This window comes from Argiope bruennichi, chromosome 8 (genome assembly GCF_947563725.1).
Source record: "Argiope bruennichi chromosome 8, qqArgBrue1.1, whole genome shotgun sequence".
In the NCBI taxonomy this organism is placed as follows: domain Eukaryota; kingdom Metazoa; phylum Arthropoda; class Arachnida; order Araneae; family Araneidae; genus Argiope; species Argiope bruennichi.
Window position 1 is genome coordinate 85,591,604 of NC_079158.1, and position 22,145 is coordinate 85,613,748.

The window sequence follows — 22,145 nt, forward strand, 5'->3', positions numbered from 1 at the left end:
TGTCATGTTATTTTCAATTTTAAATTAAATCTTGATTAATTTCCTAATTTTTATTTTAAATTCGCCCATATCAACTTCATTGTAAAATGTTCTCTTATTTACTGATCCAATTACTATTTTTTATTTATTTAAGTATTAATTGAGATAAAAATCCCCAATCCTTAAAACATACTTTTAAAGATACGGAAGATTCACTTTCATAAATCCCTATAAATCGACAGGTGGCAAATATATCCCTATCCAAAATCGCATATTAAAATTCCTACAGGGGAAAATTCCTACTTCATTGCTTTTGTGTCACGATGTAGACTGACTCATCTTTTAGGATCTTTGGTTTCTTGTACAGATTTTGTCTCACGGGATGAATAAAGTTAATGCTAAATTAATTTCATTAGTTTCTTCTTTCAGCCACGCAATTGCTAATATATATATTACAAACGAGGAGATAATAAAGAGATAACTAGCATATAATGGAACAGAATGCTAAAGTAAGAATAATAAAAGTTAGCTTGCTTATCTAATATTCACGAATATCAACCTGACGTGATTAAGCTGAGCAGCAATATTTCACGTGCCTTTACCTGAACCAGGATCTTAAAAATCTAACAGGTTTTTTTAATATATATATATAAATGGAAAAATTAATCATATATGCTTCTAAATGTGGGAGAAAAATGAGAAATACTAAAAAGAATTTTGTTCAGCTTTTTTAATGAAAATTAATGTTGGTCAAATTCTTTTTTTTTTTACCTTTAAATCTTCGAATCGGAGTGTGATGGTATTTATGAAGTCGCTCTTTTTAATCTTGAAATTATAATTTTTATTTTTATTGCTTAATGTAATAAAATGTTCCAAATAATCGTATTTTTGGCATACTGATTGTTTATAAATACTAGCGAATACAGGATAATTATAAAATAACTTTCACTCTTTGAAGACATCTACTGTTAAATCTAATGAATTGAATACAACTTCCATATTTGGTAAATAAAACATTTAATTTACCGAATATGGAAGGCATGGAAGAAATTAACACAGCTAAAATTGAAATGAAAACTAGATATAAAATTAAATTATAAAGATATTAGTAAATCCGAAACTGTTTCCACGAATATCGTCTCTAAGAATTTTCTTCTTCTTGCATGATATCACTATAACAGGAAAATGCAAGATTTAAATTGATGACATTTTAATATAGGGTTTATTCGTCAATTCTATTGATATATGGCAAAAGTTGGACCATATCCATGAGAAGAAAGCATGATTATTTGTCGGTTGATGTCCTTGAGAAAGATTTATTTCATTATTCAGGATGGGAAAGATATAACTAGTAGCAGCCAAAATCTGCATAAATGAAATTTTGTCTGCAGCTTTTGCACTAATATCTTCTGTTCAAGAACTCTGTTTTCTCTGCTAGGTTTCGAAACTTATCGAAACACGAGCATTGCTCAGTAAGAATACAACAAAGTCGAGGGTGAGTAACCCCTCCCCTTCCCCAGATATTCTTGCATTCTGAGTATTTTCAGAAAGCAAGATATCTTGCATTCTGAAAATACTCAGCATCTTGCTCGATCATCCCGATTATCTTGCATTTTGAATTCACTGTTTTTTCTGAAAAGTTACTTCCAGAATACAGCATATATATTTAAAATGCATTGTTTGCATTTTTACTTACTGAGTAAATATATTTCTTTGATATTTCTATTAAAATAACACACGCTGTTTGTTAACAAATGAAGCCAAATTTTAATCTAAGTTTAAAAGAACTTTTATTTTTTATTTTTTTCTCATTTTTATGCATATTGAAGGAGTTTAAAGCATTTTATAATGCCTCGTGCTCAATTAAACACAGACAAGACTTTTTAGGGCTTTTATTTGAAATAACAGAAATGGGAAATTAAAACGCGATTGACCAATTTGTGTTTTCCAATTTTTCTCATACCAAATCTATAAAGGAAGAACAAAACCGCTCATACAATACTTTCTTCAGTTGGTCCTTAAATAGTTTCAATTAAGTGATTACGATATAAAATTAAAGTTGAAATTAACATTAAAACAAATATAAATTACGTGAATATTTCTTTTGGCGATAAATAAAAGAAAATATCATTTCCTCAAATTATCATTTTCCGAATATTCAGTTAATTGTTATTTTTACACAGCATTTTTCACAGTTTAAGTCAGAATTCTTTTTCTATAGCTTAAACATCGTATATGTCAAGATAATTAAAATCAAGTAAATTACATGAAACTGAGTGAACAGAAATTCGTAAATCAAAATATGAACCAAATTTCACTTGATTCAATTAAATTTTTAATCGTAATTTTAAAATTTTATATTATTTGCATTACAGTTATATAAATTTTAAGTTTCATTGTTCTTAACTTTAAAATTACAAAGTAATGCTGGTAAAAATAAAATTTCTAAATTTAAGAGCATAAATTTTTTTCTTTAATCATTTCTATCTCATTCTCAAAAGCTGTTAAATTTCTCCTTGACATTGCAGTTTTGCATCTCTAATTGTGACGCAACGGTAATATCCAATCCGTTTAGCATACGCATAAACTTCCATGAATGAAAGCACTTGAAATAACATAAAAAATTATATTTTATTCAATCAGGAATTCACTATTGTAAAAATTAAGTGGTCAAATTTCTGACATAGCCTTTTATTTCTATAAGACTATTTTAGTAAAATAATTTTAATGCATCAACATTTTAAAGAGAAAAAAAATCATATATTTTGCAAACCAAACTAAAATAATCATGAAGCCTTCGATTTCTTTATTTTAATCCAAGCAATGGCCTCCTCCTGGAAGTTGCTCGACCGCTATGTATGGAATTGTAACCTCTCTCGAAACGACAACTGGTCTAAAATAGCTAAAAATGAAAGTTGGCATTAAAAGCGTCACAACTCAGCAGTTCTAGTTGGAGAAAAATATTTTTTTTTTCTTTTTGGTTAAAATATCAGTGAATCATTGACAATTTTCTAAATAAGAATTATGAGACAGGATAATCAAATATCTTAATATTTCAGAATTACATTTATAACTTCAAAAATATAAAATATAATCATTTATAGCATTTAGAGCAATTTTCTAAGCATACAGAATATGATAATATCTGACTATTTAAAAATGAACTATTGGGTTACGATTAGTACTGACGACCAGTACAATCAAGGCGTAGATTTGCATACAGAAAAATAGAACGCTTCATGCATTTATAATGCGTATAAGTTCTTTCACGGGCTTCGTTACGCTTTAGTTTATCAAAATTTCATGGAGCATAAATAGTTAATGAAGATTCTAGGAATAAACGGTTTGTACCGTTAAGATTTCATCAGTTGTCAAATGTCAGATTAATTTCAGAGATTACCCAAAAAATATGCTATCCATTTTATTTTACTGAACTACTAAAGCATTCGTTAAATGGACTTACCGTTAATATTTTATTCGATCTGGATGAAATAGCTACTGCTTCCCGAAAAAAACACACTACTTATCTAGATTTTTTGCTATAAAACCTTGTTTTTTCAATCGATATATGTCCGTCGTTTTACAGTATTAATATTTGATTCGGTTAAATGCATTTTGACATGCATAGTTAAGGAGAAATATTTTAATACGATATTCTAGCTGTAATGTTCCGTATGAGGGAGATTATACTATTTTTTGTTATCGGTTGAACATTTTATAAAAATGTGGGGCATTTCATTTCATAAGCTATTGATTTTAACATGCTTCACTATATGAATTACACATGTTAAATTGAAAGTAATCAAAATGCATGAAGGAATCATAATGCATCTGATTTTTCAATACATTCTAACATGTTTAACAGGAAGTTTTATTTAATTCAATATAATAGATTTTGTTTTAATTTTACTTAATTGAAACATTAATAGAATAATAATTAACTTTGAATTATTGTCCCTTTTCAGATACAAAAAATATCTGCTCTTTTGTTGAATCACAAATCAATTTTGATTTAATCAAAATAAAGCTCTTAGATGAAAGGTAGAAAAGAAAATGTTTATTTTTCATTAAAAAAGTTTTTTTTTTATTAAAAAAATTCTAAATTTTTATTTAGAGCCAAGAGGATTATTTAAAATGAGAATAAATAAAAATAACAGAAAAAGATGATATATAAAATTGCACTTAACAAGAATTTTCGAGCTGTACATTATTACACACTACATATCATCCTTCTGCGGATTACCCGATAACTGTAAAAGTAAAGGACTCGCTTTTGACTCTTTGACTGTGATTTTATTTTTCTTCTTAATTAGATGGCATATCCTTTTTAAGGCCTATCTTATTAATTTTTCCGATATAAAATTTAGCATTCAATTAACATATTTAGAAAACAAAATTAGAAAATTAACATATTTAGAAAACAAAATTAGAAAATTAACATATTTAGAAAACAAAATTAGAAAATTAACATATTTAGAAAACAAAATTAGAAAATTAACATATTTAGAAAACAAAACAAAAAAAAATTATTTTTTTATATTTTCTTACTTAGAATTATTTATATATTTAAATGTAAAGAATTCTGTAAATCAATACACTGAAGGATATATTATTATTATATAGGAGTTAATTTCAGTCTCTTTTTCGTTTTAGAGGCATTATGCAAGATAAATTCAATTCGTCATTTTAAAAATTACTGCAAAGGAGTTTTAATGAAGCGTGCTTATGATTGCTAAAATAATTTTCAATTTCTTATATATTTACGCATTTGATTTTGGTAAGTGTAAATATTTGAAAATGATTTGCTTTTGCTGTTTACACTTTATGGGGTATCCCAATATGCTTATAAGAATTTTTCGGAACATTGGTTAGTTCTCATCTCTTCTAGGGCAAAGTAATAGTTCGGGATTGAGTTTGCTTTAGCTAGTGGAAAAGTAATAGTCTCCTATAGGCTGGATTCAATCGTGGCCTATAATTGCTTTCAGGATTCATTCGCAGTTTTAGCATTTTCACTAGCACAGTATCCAAATTTTTCTCCATATTTTTCACGAGGGGCGGGTATAACCGCTTTGGGGATCATTCTAACTGTTTAGATTACACATACATATTTATTATATTATTATTAAGAATAATTATTTTTGCTATACTCTTCAATTTATTATGGAATAGCCTCTCTTGACGATCAGGTGGTTCATCGCGATATTTACTGGATACCGCAGTTAACAGTGAGTTGCCTTTAAATCATTTTTGCATAGCTTGATATTCGTGATAAACTTTAAAGTGGCAATAAGTTAATAAACTTTGTTATATCTGCTCTGCTTATTGTGGTCATAGACATTCTTAGTGATATGTTATCTAGAGAAATCAGAGAGCTACTTTAAGAGTGACTATATTGCACATTGCAACTATATAACTATCTTGCACAATACTGAGGCTATATTTTCTAATTTCACAGGCAAACTATGAATAGATAATATATAGAATCTCATTGCCACATCTTTCAATTATGGGAGGAAAAGACGAAATAAAATATTTCTGAGGAATTGAAAAGATTTGAATTTCTTTGTAACACTAAAATATGTAGTTGAAATTTATACAAAAGATATTCGATATTATTTTTAAAAAAATTGTCCAAAATCAGAAGATAAATAAATAACAATTAAATTGGCTTCATTAAAAAGATAATTTTTTGAATTCAAAAATGTTATAAATATTGATTGGGCATTAATATTTTCAGAGAAATCACAAAAAAAAAGCACATTTAAATCTTGTTTAATCTGTTATAATTCATCGAAATTATATTTAAAATTTGAAAAAACTGCTTCAAATGCACATATTTACTCTTAAAAGAATATTTGTGCCGATTTTTACAGATCTGGATTAAACGTTTGATGTCCGTAGAGCATCAACAGACATCAAAAATAATCGCTTTTAGTAGAGATATAGATATTTTTGAAAGTGTGCTGTTTTCAAATCGATACATAATATTAGAAAGGCTATTCATTTTTTTGCAAATGTTATAAAATTAAGCTGTTATGATATTACTTTTAAGGTAGTTTCGTGTTTCTTTCATTTCTTTTATTATATTTTGTTGTTGTTTAGATATTAATAAAAAAATTTGCTTTCTTAAATTAGTATTGTATAATATTAGCATGTATTTTACGAATGAAAATCATTTGCATTGAAATATTATGTTTCGATTATATTGACGCTCTTCAGAGCTACTAATGGCCAAAATATGTATGTTCGTAAGAACAGGTCAAATTTTCAAGTATTTTTTATTTAAACATTTTTTCCTAGTATGCTGAATCATGTTTTGTGTGCAGTAGTGGTAGTTTTTAATCATGGTGACTACTTGGGAATGGTATTGATTCATATTAATCTAAAATATCAAAGCCTTTAAATATGTTTAGAAAATGTTCATAGTAATTATTTACTTAAAATGTTAATTTTATTTGTTATATTTAATCATTTACTTATTTTTTATTATTTAAAAAATGAAATAAGTAAAAAAAAATATTGATATCATATTAATCTAAAATACCAAAGCCTTTAAATATGTTTAGAAAATGTTCATAGTAATTATTTACTTAAAATGTTAATTTTATTTTTTATATTTATTCATTTACTTATTTTTTATTATTTAAATAAATGAAATAAGTAAAAAAAAAAATTGATATTTATTTAAGAGGCTTCTTGAGATTTTTGCTAGCCAATGCAGGATTTCATTAGAATCTCATTAGTGCTTGCTTCTCATAATTATTTGTTTGATCAGCAATCCTGCTTTTGTATTTTTCTTGCCATCGTTTTCAATAAGAACGATCATTCTAAAATGGATTCTAGCCGTTCAAATATCCATAATTAAATAAATAAGTTTTCAAATATTTTAGAAATATTTATAGAATTTCTCATTTCAGGAATTCGAGCATAGACTCCGACGATAATGAAGACGATCTTATACTTTCCTCTAAAGACAGAATGTATCGTGAAGAAGCAAGGGAGTCGGAAACAGAATGCGACAGACTTTGTAAGTGCTATCATTTCACATCAAATTCTAAATTGTAAAAATAAATTAGCTGTATGAATTTTAATTTAAAATGCTAATGATTCCTTAATAAAGAAAATAATTGTATAATTTTTAAAGAAAAAAATATACTGATATAATAAATAAATTAAGAGATTCTTTTCATTTATTTATTATGCGCTGATTAATATTATGTTTTATATGTCAGCTTCACATCAATTAATTTTTAACATCGATTGTTTTCAACGTGTTATACCCAAAAATGAAGGAATTACTTCAAGCAATATATATATATATATATATATATATATATATATATATATATATATATATATATATATATATATATAATTAATCAATAGTTCAAGTGACCTTGAAATGATTATATCCCATTAAGGCATTTAAAGGTCATTAAAATAATTTAAATTAAATTCTTGGCCATTCAAATCTGTCTACCTCGGCTTAACTTACAAGAATTATGACTTTCCTTTTAGGATTTTATAAATACTTATATTCATGTTGAGGATTTCATAAATATTTATATTTATTATTATTTAGTATTTCATAAATATTTATATTATATTATTATTTTGCTTTAGTATTTCACAAATTGAATTATAAGCAGAAATCCTTTAGTATTTCTTTTAGTATTTTATAAAAAGCATGTTGTAAAATGAGTTATTTTAGAAATAGTAATACAATATACCTTTTCTGTAAGGTAATGTTTAGCATTTCCTTCATAAAAAATTTTAAAATATTTTGAAGATTTTCTTAAATTAAAAAATAGTTGTTTGGAAGGGAAAAAAAATTGCTGTACCCTTAAATATCACTCTTGTTATTTACTAACGATGAAAACCAAAGGTTGCTTTAAATTATGTTTGATCTTTTCAGTTACAATAGGAATCATCCTAGTCTTTTCTGCAAATATCGAGTTCAAAATTTCAAATCTAGAAATATGTATTCTTAAAACAATAAATATTAAAGGGAAATTTTTTTTATATATCATAAATGTTCTAAATAACAATGTAAATTTGTCAGATTAGAAATAATGCATCTTTTGTTTAACAATTAACACATTTTTGGCAAAGCATGCCGATCGTAATGTACCGATATCATGCAGCAGGATCAAGGATTCAAAACATGTTTGTACCAAAAATTCCCAAATAAAGTGGGAGTGGTGCCGACGTAACGTTCAACAAAGGACACTCTGCTAAGATATGCCCTATGAGAGATTTATATATGCATTAAGTAGGGTACCTCCTCATGTCCTTTCCAACCATATTCCAAATTTATGAGGCTCATATCTATATTTTAAAACAAACCATATTCTCCATATTCTCTATATTTAAAAAAAATAGTTGTTAATTTTTTTTCACTAACTAAAATGATTGTCATATTCATGAAAAACAAACCATATTAAATTACAAGAAAGACACAATGAAAAAGCAATATAGTTTTTTTTTTAAAAAAAAGAGAAATATATACTATTCACTATTACATATTGGAGAGTATAGAAGTAACATATTGAATTAAAAATAATTGATCTGTATATTTAAAAATTTTGTCCAACAAACATATCTATTTAGCTTTGCATAAGAACAAAAGAAATAATTTGAAAAATATTGTCAAACAGATGTATTTCTGCCCTGAATGAAATAGTATTCGGTTTCTGAATTTAAACTGTGTCTTTAAATAATACCGAATTTTTTTACATCACTTAAGTATTTACTTTCATATCTATAAAAGATATTTTACTCCATATTTTTAGCGAATGAAATTGCTAATGCTTAAAATATATATATGTATAGTAGCGGAAGAATTTGTTAGCCAATTATTTTGCGCTGTATATGGTATAACATTCTGTGTAAATGGTATAATTCGCTAGTTTTTGAATTTTTTAATTATTTTCTCACTTTTATTTAAGAAATCTCTTTTAAGTTATGAATATCTGTCAAGTATGTGTTATAGCGAAAGATAAATCACTCTTTCTGGAAATATTGTTTTTACTCAAAAAGATCATCCATCATTTAGGAAAAGAAATGGTAAAAGTGATGCTATATCTTCTGAATTTAAATGGTTACTGATAGTTATGGTTGATGGATTCAAAAGGGACAGAGTGAAAAATTTCGTAGTTTTACTCACTATGATATTTAACTATATATAAATATCTGTATAAATTTATTTTGAATGATAATGGCATAACATTTTTCAAGTTGTAAATATATAAAATTTTAACACTTTAAAGTATTGAACAGATATTCGTCACTTTAAATTATTAAACCTTTCAAAATAAAAGTTACAAAATGCTTCTATTAATAAATATTTGTTTACCAATTATATTCTGATCTTTGAAAGAATATTCAAATATTAATGGTAGTTTATGATCATTTCTTACAACAGGCAAATATTTCTTAAATTAAAAATACTGAATTCTATAAAAGTACGATTTTTTTCATACCATTGGATTGTTACAAATTATGTTCAAATGCACCAATGAAAAATTTGATGCTTGAGAACTTGCTTTATTTTCCAAAATCATTTCAATTAATTGAGAAAAAATTAGATAATTATGAATATTCATGAATATTCACACAAATATATTGCATAAAAAATCATTCTTTGTTTTCATTTTCATCACATATTTCTTTAAATAATTTTAAAAGTATTTTTTTAATGAGAAGGTAAAAAATTGTATTCATTTTATTTGTATTTTGCTGACAGTAAAATTTAAATAAACATTTAATAAGTGGAAGAATTGCTTTTGAATGCTATGTGAATGCTACGAAGAATGAATTCTATCTAAACTGTTTTCATTTCAATAAAAATATTGTGATCATAAATTTAATATTATGTGATATCATTTGGAATTTAAAATAATAAATTATATTATATAATAATAATAAATAATATAATAATATTGCGAAAACAAACCTTAATTTTCTAGTGTACTCAACTCAAAATGAGTTATGAAAACTTACACTAATTTTTTTTCAAGAAAAAAAAAGTGATTATATATTTTTTAAGAACTGTTGTAAACTAATTCTTTTGGTGAAAATATTAAACTGATTATCAAATCTTATGACATTTAGTAATTATAAAATAAACCATGCTTTCATTTGAATAGTTTTGAACATTTCAGATATTTTTAAAGATATTTAAGATATTTTATTAGATATTATTTGGATTCAGATATTTTAATAGCATGTCTCAGTACATACCTTGGTGCCAAGAAGTAGCTTCTAAACTACTTAGACTGCATTTAGTCTGCTATTTTCAAATAAGAAATAATTTTAATCAATATGTTTAGATTTATTAATAATTTTATTATTATTATTAATAATGTTAAAATAAATTTTAATATTTTAAATATTTTAGAGTATATTTACTGTGTAAATTTCAAATAGTTGGTTTATGTTTCTTTTTTTTTCTTTTCCTTCTTCTATGTACCAATATGTACCCTGATACCATATTTGATGCTACATAAAGTTCTTTATTTGTATATCAATGAAAATAGAAAAATCCTAGCAAGCCGAAGAAATTATTTTAATTATTCTGATATATCTTGTCCAATTTATGCCGTGTAAAAGATTTAAAAAAAGCTTCTGATTTTATTAAAACATCATCTTGAGCTCGCTTCGATAATTAAAATAAGTTTTGTCACCAGAAATTCTGAATAAATTATGTATAAAACACCTCCTACTGTGAACTAAATAGAAGAAATTGAATCTAATATTTGGTTCAAAATTCCTGTGGCTTTATGGAGCCACCCGCTTACATGAATGTTATTTTTGGATTTCATGACAGACAGTGAGAAAAAAACTTTATCCGCTTAAGATATATCTTACAGAGAATTAATCAGTGTGTCCATTTGCTGAGATAATTTCTGTTTATCTTGGTAATATTCAGAATGGGTGTATAATAATCACCAAATCAATTTCTAATTTAATATAAACCATTGGGACTCCAAATTTTACTTTGTCCTTTTTACAATACAATTATAGATAATCTGAGTGAGTTTTGTAATTGTTATGGATACAGACATCATCTTGGAAATTTAATTTAAATCCAGAGTATACTAAGTAAGCTGTTTTAAAAACTCAAATTTGGTATTTATGCTATGAAGTGATGAAACACTGAGCTAAATGCATTTTCGTCTGGAAGTCACTTCTCTTCCTCTTTTCATTAGTATATGAAACAAACAAAAAAAAAACATAAAGTTAGGCTAAATGTAAGAATTATGACAACAAATATGGTTGCATAAAATCAGTTGCTCTTGGTACAAAGAAAAAAATATGCCATAATCAATTTAATTGAAAACCTAACTTTAATACTCCAAAGAATTGAACAATAAAATATTTCGATAATTAGCTAAACTACATTACAAAAAAAAATACAGAACTAAAAGAGAGATACGTTGTTTGGTCTTCCGGTTAAAAATTAATTTCAAATCAGAAGACCAAGTAAAATCAAGATTAGTTGAAACTTTCTCAACGTTAAACAAACGAATAAAAAATAGTATGCTAGTGAAATTACGTACTACCACCATAAAATACTTTTCAAGTTTCGAAATTGTACAAAGTATCATAAACAAATGAGTTGTTTTAAATTAGAAGATAATGTTAAGTTGGTAAAGGAAGTCCGTAGAAATCACAGACATCGTAGTGTTGTTCAATATTATAAAGCCCTTTCAATCAACTGAACCCATACTCTTTTAGTAATAGTAGTAAAAGACTTTATATAGATTGCAGAATAAATCGTACACTGTAAAAGTCCTCAAATGTCAAAAATGTAAACTGATATTTACAATAAAATTTTCAGTTATTAGATAATTAAAATACATTTAACGAGCGTAATTTCTCTTGTATGGTATTATTGATTATAAACATTTTTTTTTTTTAAATTGAGAAGAAATAGTTACAACTTTTGAAAAAGTTTTATCATATTTACAGTATTTTAGTTCCATTAGGCTTGTCTAAAATGCCCTTTTCTTATTGTTAAATGCATTTAAAATTTAAAGACCTTATTTAACAGCATTGCTTAAAATTCTTAGTTAATCTAGTTAAATTAAAATTCATTTTCAACAATAATTATTTTCTGATAAATATCACATTAAATATTCAATGCAATTTAATAAGTCTCAAGAGAGTCTGGCTGAGCATTTACTCACCTTCTGGGAACTAAATTATTGTGAAGGAATATTTTCATAAAAGTAAAAGAGACAGTAGCAACAATAAAAGACTATGATAGGCGATTTTTATAACTAAATATGAGATCTTAGAAGCGTGGAATAGCATTATATGAGACTCAGTATTAGCTACTATTAATAAAAATGAATCTATAGCATGCCTATCCAAATAATTCAAGAAAGTAAGAATACAAATAAGAAAAGAAAATCTTTGTGGCTTTCACGAATTCATATCACTCATTAGCACAATTATATTTTAAGCTTTTATTAAACACATAATTGCATTTTTATTGAAATAAATCAAGCCTAACTTTATAGTCACTTGGAAAAATAATTGTTCATCCTATCTCGACATCATTCCTGTAGCTATGAGTTCACATCCATTTTTTTAAGATAATAATTATTCAGTAATAAATATGACAACGTTTTTGACGTGAATCACACCAAAAACCGATTGAATTTAAAAGGACCTCCAATGAAAGCAAACACGCAAACTAAATTTATAAATAAATAAAATTTTGTTAACATTAAAATCTGTACTAAGAATTGATAGGTATATTCAAAGCTTTGTGTTTCTCACTTTCATTAAATAACAAAAATGTAAATTGTAGATACAAATATAATACTTAAAATTTATTATTAATTTGGCGCTTTTAAATGTGACATGACTTTATTTAATTATGTTTGGATCTACTTAGATTCGCCAATTAAATATACAGGTATAACAAATCTTTCTATCTTTTCTTAAATTCGATTTCTTTTTTTTTTACACTGAAGTAGTTCAATAATTATAATGATACTACTAGTATTCCGATATTTCGAAATGCTTGCATTATTTGACATATACTTTCGGATTAAAGTATTTCTTTATTTAATTTCGCATAAAAAATAATATCGTACTTTAAAGATGGTTTATTTTATGGTTCTATTTTTTGAAATAAATAATTTCGAAAGCAGAAGTCTGAATTAAGAATCCAAGAAACAAATTTAATAAAGAAGCATTAGCCGATTGTGTTGAATATTGCAAAATATAATCTAATGGAGCAGGTTCAAGGCATCATGATTTATTTCAGATTTTGAAAACATTTTTTAAAATCTTCGCATTAGCCACAACAGCTGTCGTAAAAGTTAGGCATTTAATTTTGCGAAACATTTTTATGAAGAAAAGTAATTTAGTTAATGAGCAAAAACTGGCACCTTTCTGAAGTCAAATAATGATAAATAAAAGTTATTAAGGAAATTCACTAGAAAATTAGGAGTCATTCATTTATTTTCAGCTCAAGGAAAGAAAATTTTGGGGATAAATTAAACGCATTATTTTCTTTTAACAGCTGCGGAAGACTTTGTGGGTAAAAACCAACAAACAGTTTGCAAAATAACCGGAAGGGAAAGATATAAACTTTTCAAATTGTGCAAATGCAAAAGTTTTTAATTTCTGCAGACAATCCGTGAAATCTAATTACCGGCAAACCAGAGAAATCATAGCAAATGGAAAACAAAGTCATATTTAATTCCAGGAAGATAATTTGTTTTCTAGATGGCTCGATTTTGATAAATGAAGCTTTTACAGCAAAAAGCTTTAATATTTGGACTGAGAAAGCATTAGATTTTGTTTTTTTATTTTTAACTCCGGACTAATAATTTAAATGGATTATCGAGATTACAAAAATAATTTTTTAAAAGCATTGCAAATTAATTGGATTTCTACGTCACTACGTAATATTGATTGGAAATAAGAAAATTGTGTTTGAAAATTAATGCAGCTAAATTGAAGACATGTTTCGCAGCTATATAATGTTTGTTTAATCTATTTTTCTTCTGATAGTAAATGTTGTTTTAGTAAAATATTTATATTAAAACAAAAAAAAAAAAGGAATGAAATCTGTATTTTACATCTAATAGGTTTCGCAATAGTGCATACAATAGGCCATTTTTATAATATAAAGTATGCAAAACGATTGAAAATGCGTAATAGGAAAAAAAAATGTTATGCCATACATTTTATAGAAGTTAAAGTTCATATTATGAGCAATAAGAATTTAAAATTTTAAAAACTTTTCTAACAAAACATTTAAATTGTTTAATATCTACAACTTTTTATCGCGAAATGTAAAATGAATGTAAATGTAATGTATTACTTAGATATTATATCACATAAATTAATAAATGTAATAATATTTGTAAATGATATATATTATATCAAATGCAATGTTTACTTAGATATTATACAATTAATTTCCTTCCTATTTCTTCAAATTAACATATTCTTCATAGAAGCAATATAAATATTAAATCTCTTTTAAAGTTTGAATAAAAAAGTTTGATGATAAGTGAAGAAGAATTTTTCAAAATAATTCTCTGTGAGTATTTATCATTCATTTGTAAAATTAACAGTTTAAAAAATACTTTTTTTCTCAAAAAAATCTGGAATGCTTATCTAACAAATTTTTTACTCTAATTGATTATATACATTTATGAAATTTACAGTTGTAGTAAATTTATAAATGGTTTTCATTCAACATAAATTAAAATAATAAGGTGTTATTTGGATTTAATACACCTTGAGAAATCTTTCAGAAAGTGCAATACCACTGCCTTATCGATGCGAAATTCTTAAGAATTTCAATTCATGATTTTGATTTGCTGCTTTTTATAAACACACACAACATTATTTCCATCAAAAATAGCTGTTTCGTATTTAAAATTTATACTTTTTTTCTTACCATCGTATACCATAAAAAGGTTTCATATTATGGAAAAATGCAAATATTTGAAATTTATTGATATCATCCGATTCGTCATGTCACTTAAAAGTCATAAACAGTAGCGGAATTATATTTATTTAACATTAATTTTTAATATTTATCTATATATGTTTAGTTTAGAATTAACTATAAACGTTTTGAACATTTTAAGTAAGATAAAATTTAATTATTAAATTCAATCACTTATTTTTCGGACCCTTTGATCACAAATTTTCTGAAAAGTTGTCAAAAATTCGTAAATTAGTTCTATACGCTATTTTTAGTTCTGAATAATTCCCATGATTTTCAAGCGCAACCTTTTATTGAATATTGAGATGCATATGCTTAACGGAAGATTATTTAAGTCATAAAAAAATATCAGCTTTGCTTTTTGTTATATTTTGAAAATCTGATCACTTAAACTAAAATATAATTTGTCAAAAAAATGGAGAGAATATAAAAAAAAAACCACCAAAAGATCTTCAAAAAACACTTTAGCCGTCGAGACATCATTATACGTTTTAATTTTGTTTCGCAGCATTTTGATATTTCTTTTCACCACATGTTTCTTGGCAGTTTGATGGATTGGATAGCTTAAAGTTTACAGAGCTTACTTCAAATGTTGATCTAGAAACATTTAGTTGAGATCAAAAGTATATTTTCAGTAATAAATTGTCATTAAATGAATAAATTATTTGAAGAGTCGGATATCTGTGATTTCAGCAAATTGTCATATTTCAAAGACGCTGAAAACAGTTAATGAGAACTGAAATAGTAATAAAATGAATATTTTCAGTAATAAATTGTCATTAAATGAATAAATTATTTGAAGAGTCGGATATCTGTGATTTCAGCAAATTGTCATATTTCAAAGACGCAGAAAACAGTTAATGAGAACTGAAATAGTAATAAAATGAAAAAAAGACTACTTTTAGCCAGCTTTTTTTCCCATGATTCAGCTAAGAGAGATAAGAAAAAAAAAGTGAAAATATTTCAAGGAGCTCAAAGCACATTTAGAGCCACTGCAATAATTTAATATCTTACTAGAAATGGCAAAACTAATCACACCTTAAAGGAAGATATACTTTCTTGTTCTGTTTGAAAATATCATGTTTATCATGACATGAGTAACAGAAATATTTTCAGAGAACAGCATATAATAGAAATTTTAAACACGAGAAATTCATTCGAAAAGAGCAAAAAAAAAAAAAAAAAAAAACATTAAAATTCTTAGAGCAATTAAATTTTGCAATATTCCGAAATTAAATACATCAATAAATTTTATTAATTTATTCCGTCATTACTTTTTTCACAAATTCTTTATTTTGCTGCGGTATGGCAAAAATTATTTATTTCACCCACAGCACTCTTTCAAAATGTTTAATTAAAATTAAATTGTTTATGAAAACTGAATAAACTGATGTTCTGATAATCTTTAATATTTTTAATAATACATGCTGAAACTTGAGACAAAGGAAATAATGATTATTAATTATTATTTATATTATTAATTAACAGTTATTTTTTATAATTTATTTTTATTTTTAACAGACAATGAAATCAAACACCGTCTATACTGTCTTAGAATATCTTTAATAATGCATCTTAAGAAACATAAAGAGAAACAAATATTTAAAAAAAAAGATTTAAGTAGCATATTTTTATAGCGGTAAAAAAACGCAACTGCCTTATTCTAGTTATTGACTGCTTTCAAATTTTTATTTCGATGATTTATACACATTATGAAACACTTATCACAATAAAAGCATGAATGTTTCCTAACTTTACTACTAGATGGCGCCATGAGAATGAATAATAGAAACAACGACTTGCTGTTCAATCGGTAATATTGAGAATAAAACAATGAAAATATTTTCAATGAATTAATTGCCAGAGAACTTTAATTAAAATCCTTATTATGCTTATCAAAATAACTGTTCTGTCATATACAATATTCTAATGCATCAAGAAAGGATTTAAATTTTATGGTATTTATGTTAGTTTAAATTGATTACATTTTGATGAAATCTACAATTTGATTTTTAATAAAAATACGCAAAATTATTAAAAGAATTTCAATATCTTTTAACGTTTCAAAAATTATAAATCATTTCTAGAAATTGAAAACTGCAGAAATTTATCTTAAAGAATAATTACTAATTTTAAACAACTATAAAAAAATTATTAAGCGTTGTGACTGGCAAATTTAATTGTGTTTACATCAAGAAATATACAGGTGGAAATTTCAAAAAAGTTAATAAAATTTCCCATCTAATATTGAATATGAATAGTCATACATTATATATATTTTCAAATCATTAGAAATTTCAAAAAAAATAAATCAATTTAAAAGTATTTTTTTCAGTATCAATATATTTATTTTATTTTCCTTATTTTTGCTACTTCAAATTCTTTTTGCTAAATAACACTTTCGCAAGGGAAATGTAATATTTAATAAATCATTAATAACGGCTGCATGAATTGTAAAGAACCTTTCAATACTAGGCAGAAATTAGAAAAATTTAGTTCAAATGTTTTCACTTCTTTAACTTTTCAGTATGTAGACAATTCATTTTTATTTAAATAGATGAAATGATTATACCAATAAGGAATTATTAAAATTGCTACTGCAATCGAAACAAGTGCTCATGGCTTAAAAGCCTTGGCATTTGAGGAAGTGATTAATAAATTGATTAAAAAATTCCGTCTTTGCAAATATGGAAAGCAAAACCGTTTACAAGCGAATTACATTCGTTTTTCTGGTATTATATTATGTATAATTATTCATGGTTTATTTGCTATTTTGTTTATTATCAAATATTATGATACTTTTAAATTTATCATTATAGGTTTTTTAATATATTTAAGCAGTTACTAATTTTATTGATTTAATATTTTAAAATAAATATCTATATTTATTTCTCAGCGCGAATAGTTTGGTTTATTAGAATGTGATTCGATTATGTAACTTGTTTTCTGATAGTTATATAATTGAACATACTTTTATGTCTGTCCTTAATGCCTATTCAATTTTCTTTGAAAAAGTTTCATTATTTATGAATTTAAAAATATTTTTGATTTTAATATATTTGATTTAAAATTGATACAAATCATTTTCTGCAAAGCAGTCTCTTATCAATTATTTTTTTCCCCTGTCCCCGGGTTTTTTTTAAACATTTGATTTGGTATGCTTCAAAATGTTTCATTTTTCTCAATTTATCGACATTAATAAGTATAAAGAAGCGTTTAGATTAAGCCTGATTTAAATGTAAAGAAAAAATTATTATTATTATTAATTTTATTGCAAATTGAAGACTCAATTTATGCAATAATTGAAATTTAATATAAAGAATTTGATTTCAAAGTTTTATTCGCTATTTTAATAGGAATGTATAATTTGCACTGTAGAATTTCTCGAGTAATTCTCAAATCACTGTTCGAATACTTTTCTTAAATGAAATATTTCAATTTTTGTTTGATTTTGAAGTTTTCATTTGTGAACAGAGTACAGTATAAGAAAGTGTATGATATTTAAGATTAGTTTGAATGTGAAGATGTCTATAAAAATTTTGGTAGTCCTTCTAAAACAATAATTTAATCTTACAGAAATTTTCATACAATTTTAAAGTCGATGATAAATGATGGTAGAATAAGCATTGTATCAAAATAAATAGATACCTCCATTTTAAGACCTTTGTTGAAATATTTAGAGCCACGTTCTGAGTAAAACATCAAATTAGAGAAAGAAATAAAAAAGAAAATTCGATTTTTTTATAAATTAAAAATAGGAAACTTATGCAAGCGTGAATATTCGATTGTAATCCGTATAGAAAATAAAGCTGAGACAGTAAAATTTTTTAAAATTATAATAGAGTTTGAGAGATTCATTAGTAAATAATTTATTACATACAAATATGCAGTTTTAATATATAACAGATTAGCACATATATTGTATTTACGAATCTAGCTCCATAGTAAATAAGATGAAATTGTAAATTAATATCTTGGCAAATAAAATATCTTCGAAATAAAATATATATATTTTTTATAAAAGAATAAAAACTTAATTATCTTAATTTATCTTCTTACTTAAATTTATTTCGAAATTTTCAGTTATATATACAAAATTTATTCATTATTATTGAGGTTATTAATCTTTTTAAAAAGACTTAGATTGAAGTATTGTTAATTGAATTATTCTTTACATTATTTACATTTTCTAACACATCTTGCGATATTATATTCTTTAATGTTTCGCAACTTCCTTTTAATTATATTTAGTGCCATAATATATAATGATAATTACCTTTGGATCCTTATTACTTTTTAATCAATTCTGAAACACCATTTTCTGTATTAACTTTGTAATATAATATTCTTTGTTATTCGTTTCATAAAATTTACTTCTATTTTTGCTACCTAACTATTAAATTTCTTTGTACCACCGTCTGCTTTTAATTTAATTACCTGCAGGCATATGTTTATTACTATCATTTATAATTACTATCTTCGCCTGGTTATTTTTATAACCAATTACTTATAATAAAGTATATGAAACCTTTATTTCATCATATATTAAAATTCTTTCAGTAAAATGAGAACAAAATACTTTATGAGAAATATGTAAAGCTTTTTTTTTCTAATTTCATCATAACATATTTTCTCATTGTAATATAGAAAATATAAGCGTGGAGAATTTTTCTTTTAAATTCTCAGCACTAGATAAAAATGATGAGTTATATTATCAAATCTTATAAAAAACTTGTTTATACTTTTTTTTCTTATATAAATTTGCATAAGAGATATTAGCATTAGCATGACATAAAATATGTCAGCAGAAATTCCTAAATCCAAATAGAATTACTCACGCACATGCATACAACTTCTTTCAGCGTAATATGGCAAAGAAATATACATCAAACGATTTTTTATCTCACTGGAAGTAATCTATGACGTATTTCTTCGAAACTACAGTCTTCAAAATGATTGCGAAACGATTCCGCTCTAAAATGTACTGAAATTGAGGCTATTTTTAAAATGGATACCATCTTTATATCTGATGGAGATATGAAACTGACACGTGCTTACAGAAATAGAGTTTCAGGAGGCGAATTTTCTTGCAAGAGAGATTTAAAAATGCTAAAATGAAGCATAGAGCTTTTCAAATGAAGTGCATGTTTGTTTTAAATATATATAAAACTCAATTTATTTAAAAACGAGATATAGCTTTATTATAATATACTATATTTAGAATCTGCACGGCATGTTGTATTAATATATCAGTATTTCTATTTTCAAATGTGTAGTATTATAAATAGATGTAAAATCCTGATGTTATTTCTATGTATTTTAAATAGATGAAAATGATACATCTAATAGTAATTAGCTGAATTATTACTCAGTTAAATAAAAGTTAATAAAAATTATTACTCAGTTAAATAAAATTTAATAAAAATTATTACTCAGTTAAATAAAAGTTAATAAAAATTATTACTCAGGTAAAGTTATTAAGATAAGATCAGTTAATTTAAATTAGAATTTTTTTGTATTCATACAAAATTGATGTTTATTTGAATAAAGTTTTCCTAACAAAGTGATCACATAATGAGAAACTTGACTTGATTACTAAACATCTAAAGAAAATAATGACGCATTTTTACATTCTTAATTCTTTTTGAATTTCATATTTTTTAATTAAATGTTCATCAGACGCTTTTGTTGCTGCCAAAAAAGGATTAAGCTGTTTTAGTCCTTGTTTAATATTAATTTTAAGCTTTAAAACATATGTTTAAAATTTCATAATAATGTATATTCGTAAATATGTGGAAAACGCCATAAAATCAAGCATTTTAGTTCTTATCGAATGCTATTCTTATATTTTAATGCTTTCATAAATAGGCATTATATTAATATTTAATTCAAATAATAATAATAATAATTTTTATTTGGAAAAAATTTTATTAAATAAATAGATAACGGTGTTTATTTCAATGTCAGATACTCTTACCTGTTCTTCCTTATTTATTATTATATAAGGCAGAACAGGTGAATAAACTTATACTAACATTGAATTCTAAATTCTAAATTATTTATTTAAGTAATCTGAATATTATCTTTTAATCATTATTTGTCTTTAAATTCGAAGAAGTTTGTGATACTTTGCCCTAACATTTTGTTCTAAGACTAAGAAGGGAAACTAATTACTAGCTCGAGTTGTTTAAACTCAAGCGTTTTGGAGTAAATCAGGCACATTGCAACAGGAAATACCTTTTGCAAGAATTTATCTGGTTTTTAAAGGCAAATAAAAGACTACCATCGACTATCTACTACTCCTACTGCACTAATTATATAATAAAACACACAAGACAAAAACAGCTGAAAGCATATTTGAATCAAATATATATATTTTTTTATTTTTTATTCAGTTTGACACCTTTATTTACCGAAGATATTGAAAATTTTACTCTGTTCAGTAACATTTACAAGTTTGAACACCATTGCATGTTGAAAGCTGATCGACATTAAATTCGATATGGAATAATGATTATTAGTTTTGCCGGCGTCCTGGCATAGGGGTAGCGCGTCTTCCCCGGGTTCGAGTCCCGGTTTGGGCATGGTTGTTCTTCTGTTGTTCTATCTTTGAGATGTGTGAATGTGCCCTCCTGTAAAAAGGGGTTGTGCAAGCGAATGAATGATGCGTGAGTGGCAAAGTCGTACTCTTGGCCCTAGTTGGCGCTGCTATAAAAAATAAGAGACGTCCCCCTCAGGCTTAAATCGCTGTCTTCGTAACAGCGGGCTTGTCAGTGGCAAGTGCCATAAGAAACAAACAAACAATTATTAGTTTTAAATAATAAAGAAGAAGATGCATCTTTTCAGTCAGCATTATGGCAAATATAAAGAAATGCAAATTTACAATTAAGTTTTTATCATTATTATTGGAAATACCCATTAACAAGTAATTATTTCGTATAATTAGCATATTCTAATATTTCATTAATTAATAGCTTATTTTAATATACTATCACAAATAGACGAGTCGAAAAAACACAGTATTTTGAAAATATTTTTTTCAATTAAATAACAATATTAATTACAATTCCTTTATATTTCTGCAATACTTACATTACTTTCTAGTGCCACATTTTATTAAAAAAATTGCAATTGAAAAATCTTATAAAAAGTCATTTAAATAAGAAATATGTGAAGTTAATAT

General features: G+C 25.2%; 1 protein-coding gene across 1 annotated transcript in view; it reads left to right on the plus strand.

Annotated features, from left to right (window-relative positions):
- Positions 1–22,145, plus strand: part of LOC129981637 (cell adhesion molecule Dscam2-like) — a 506,908-nt gene that overhangs the window by 469,710 nt on the left and 15,053 nt on the right. The window contains exon 25 of the mRNA XM_056092554.1: positions 6,897–7,006. Within this exon, the coding sequence (XP_055948529.1) occupies positions 6,897–7,006 (110 nt within the window). The remainder of the gene's footprint in view (positions 1–6,896; positions 7,007–22,145) is intronic.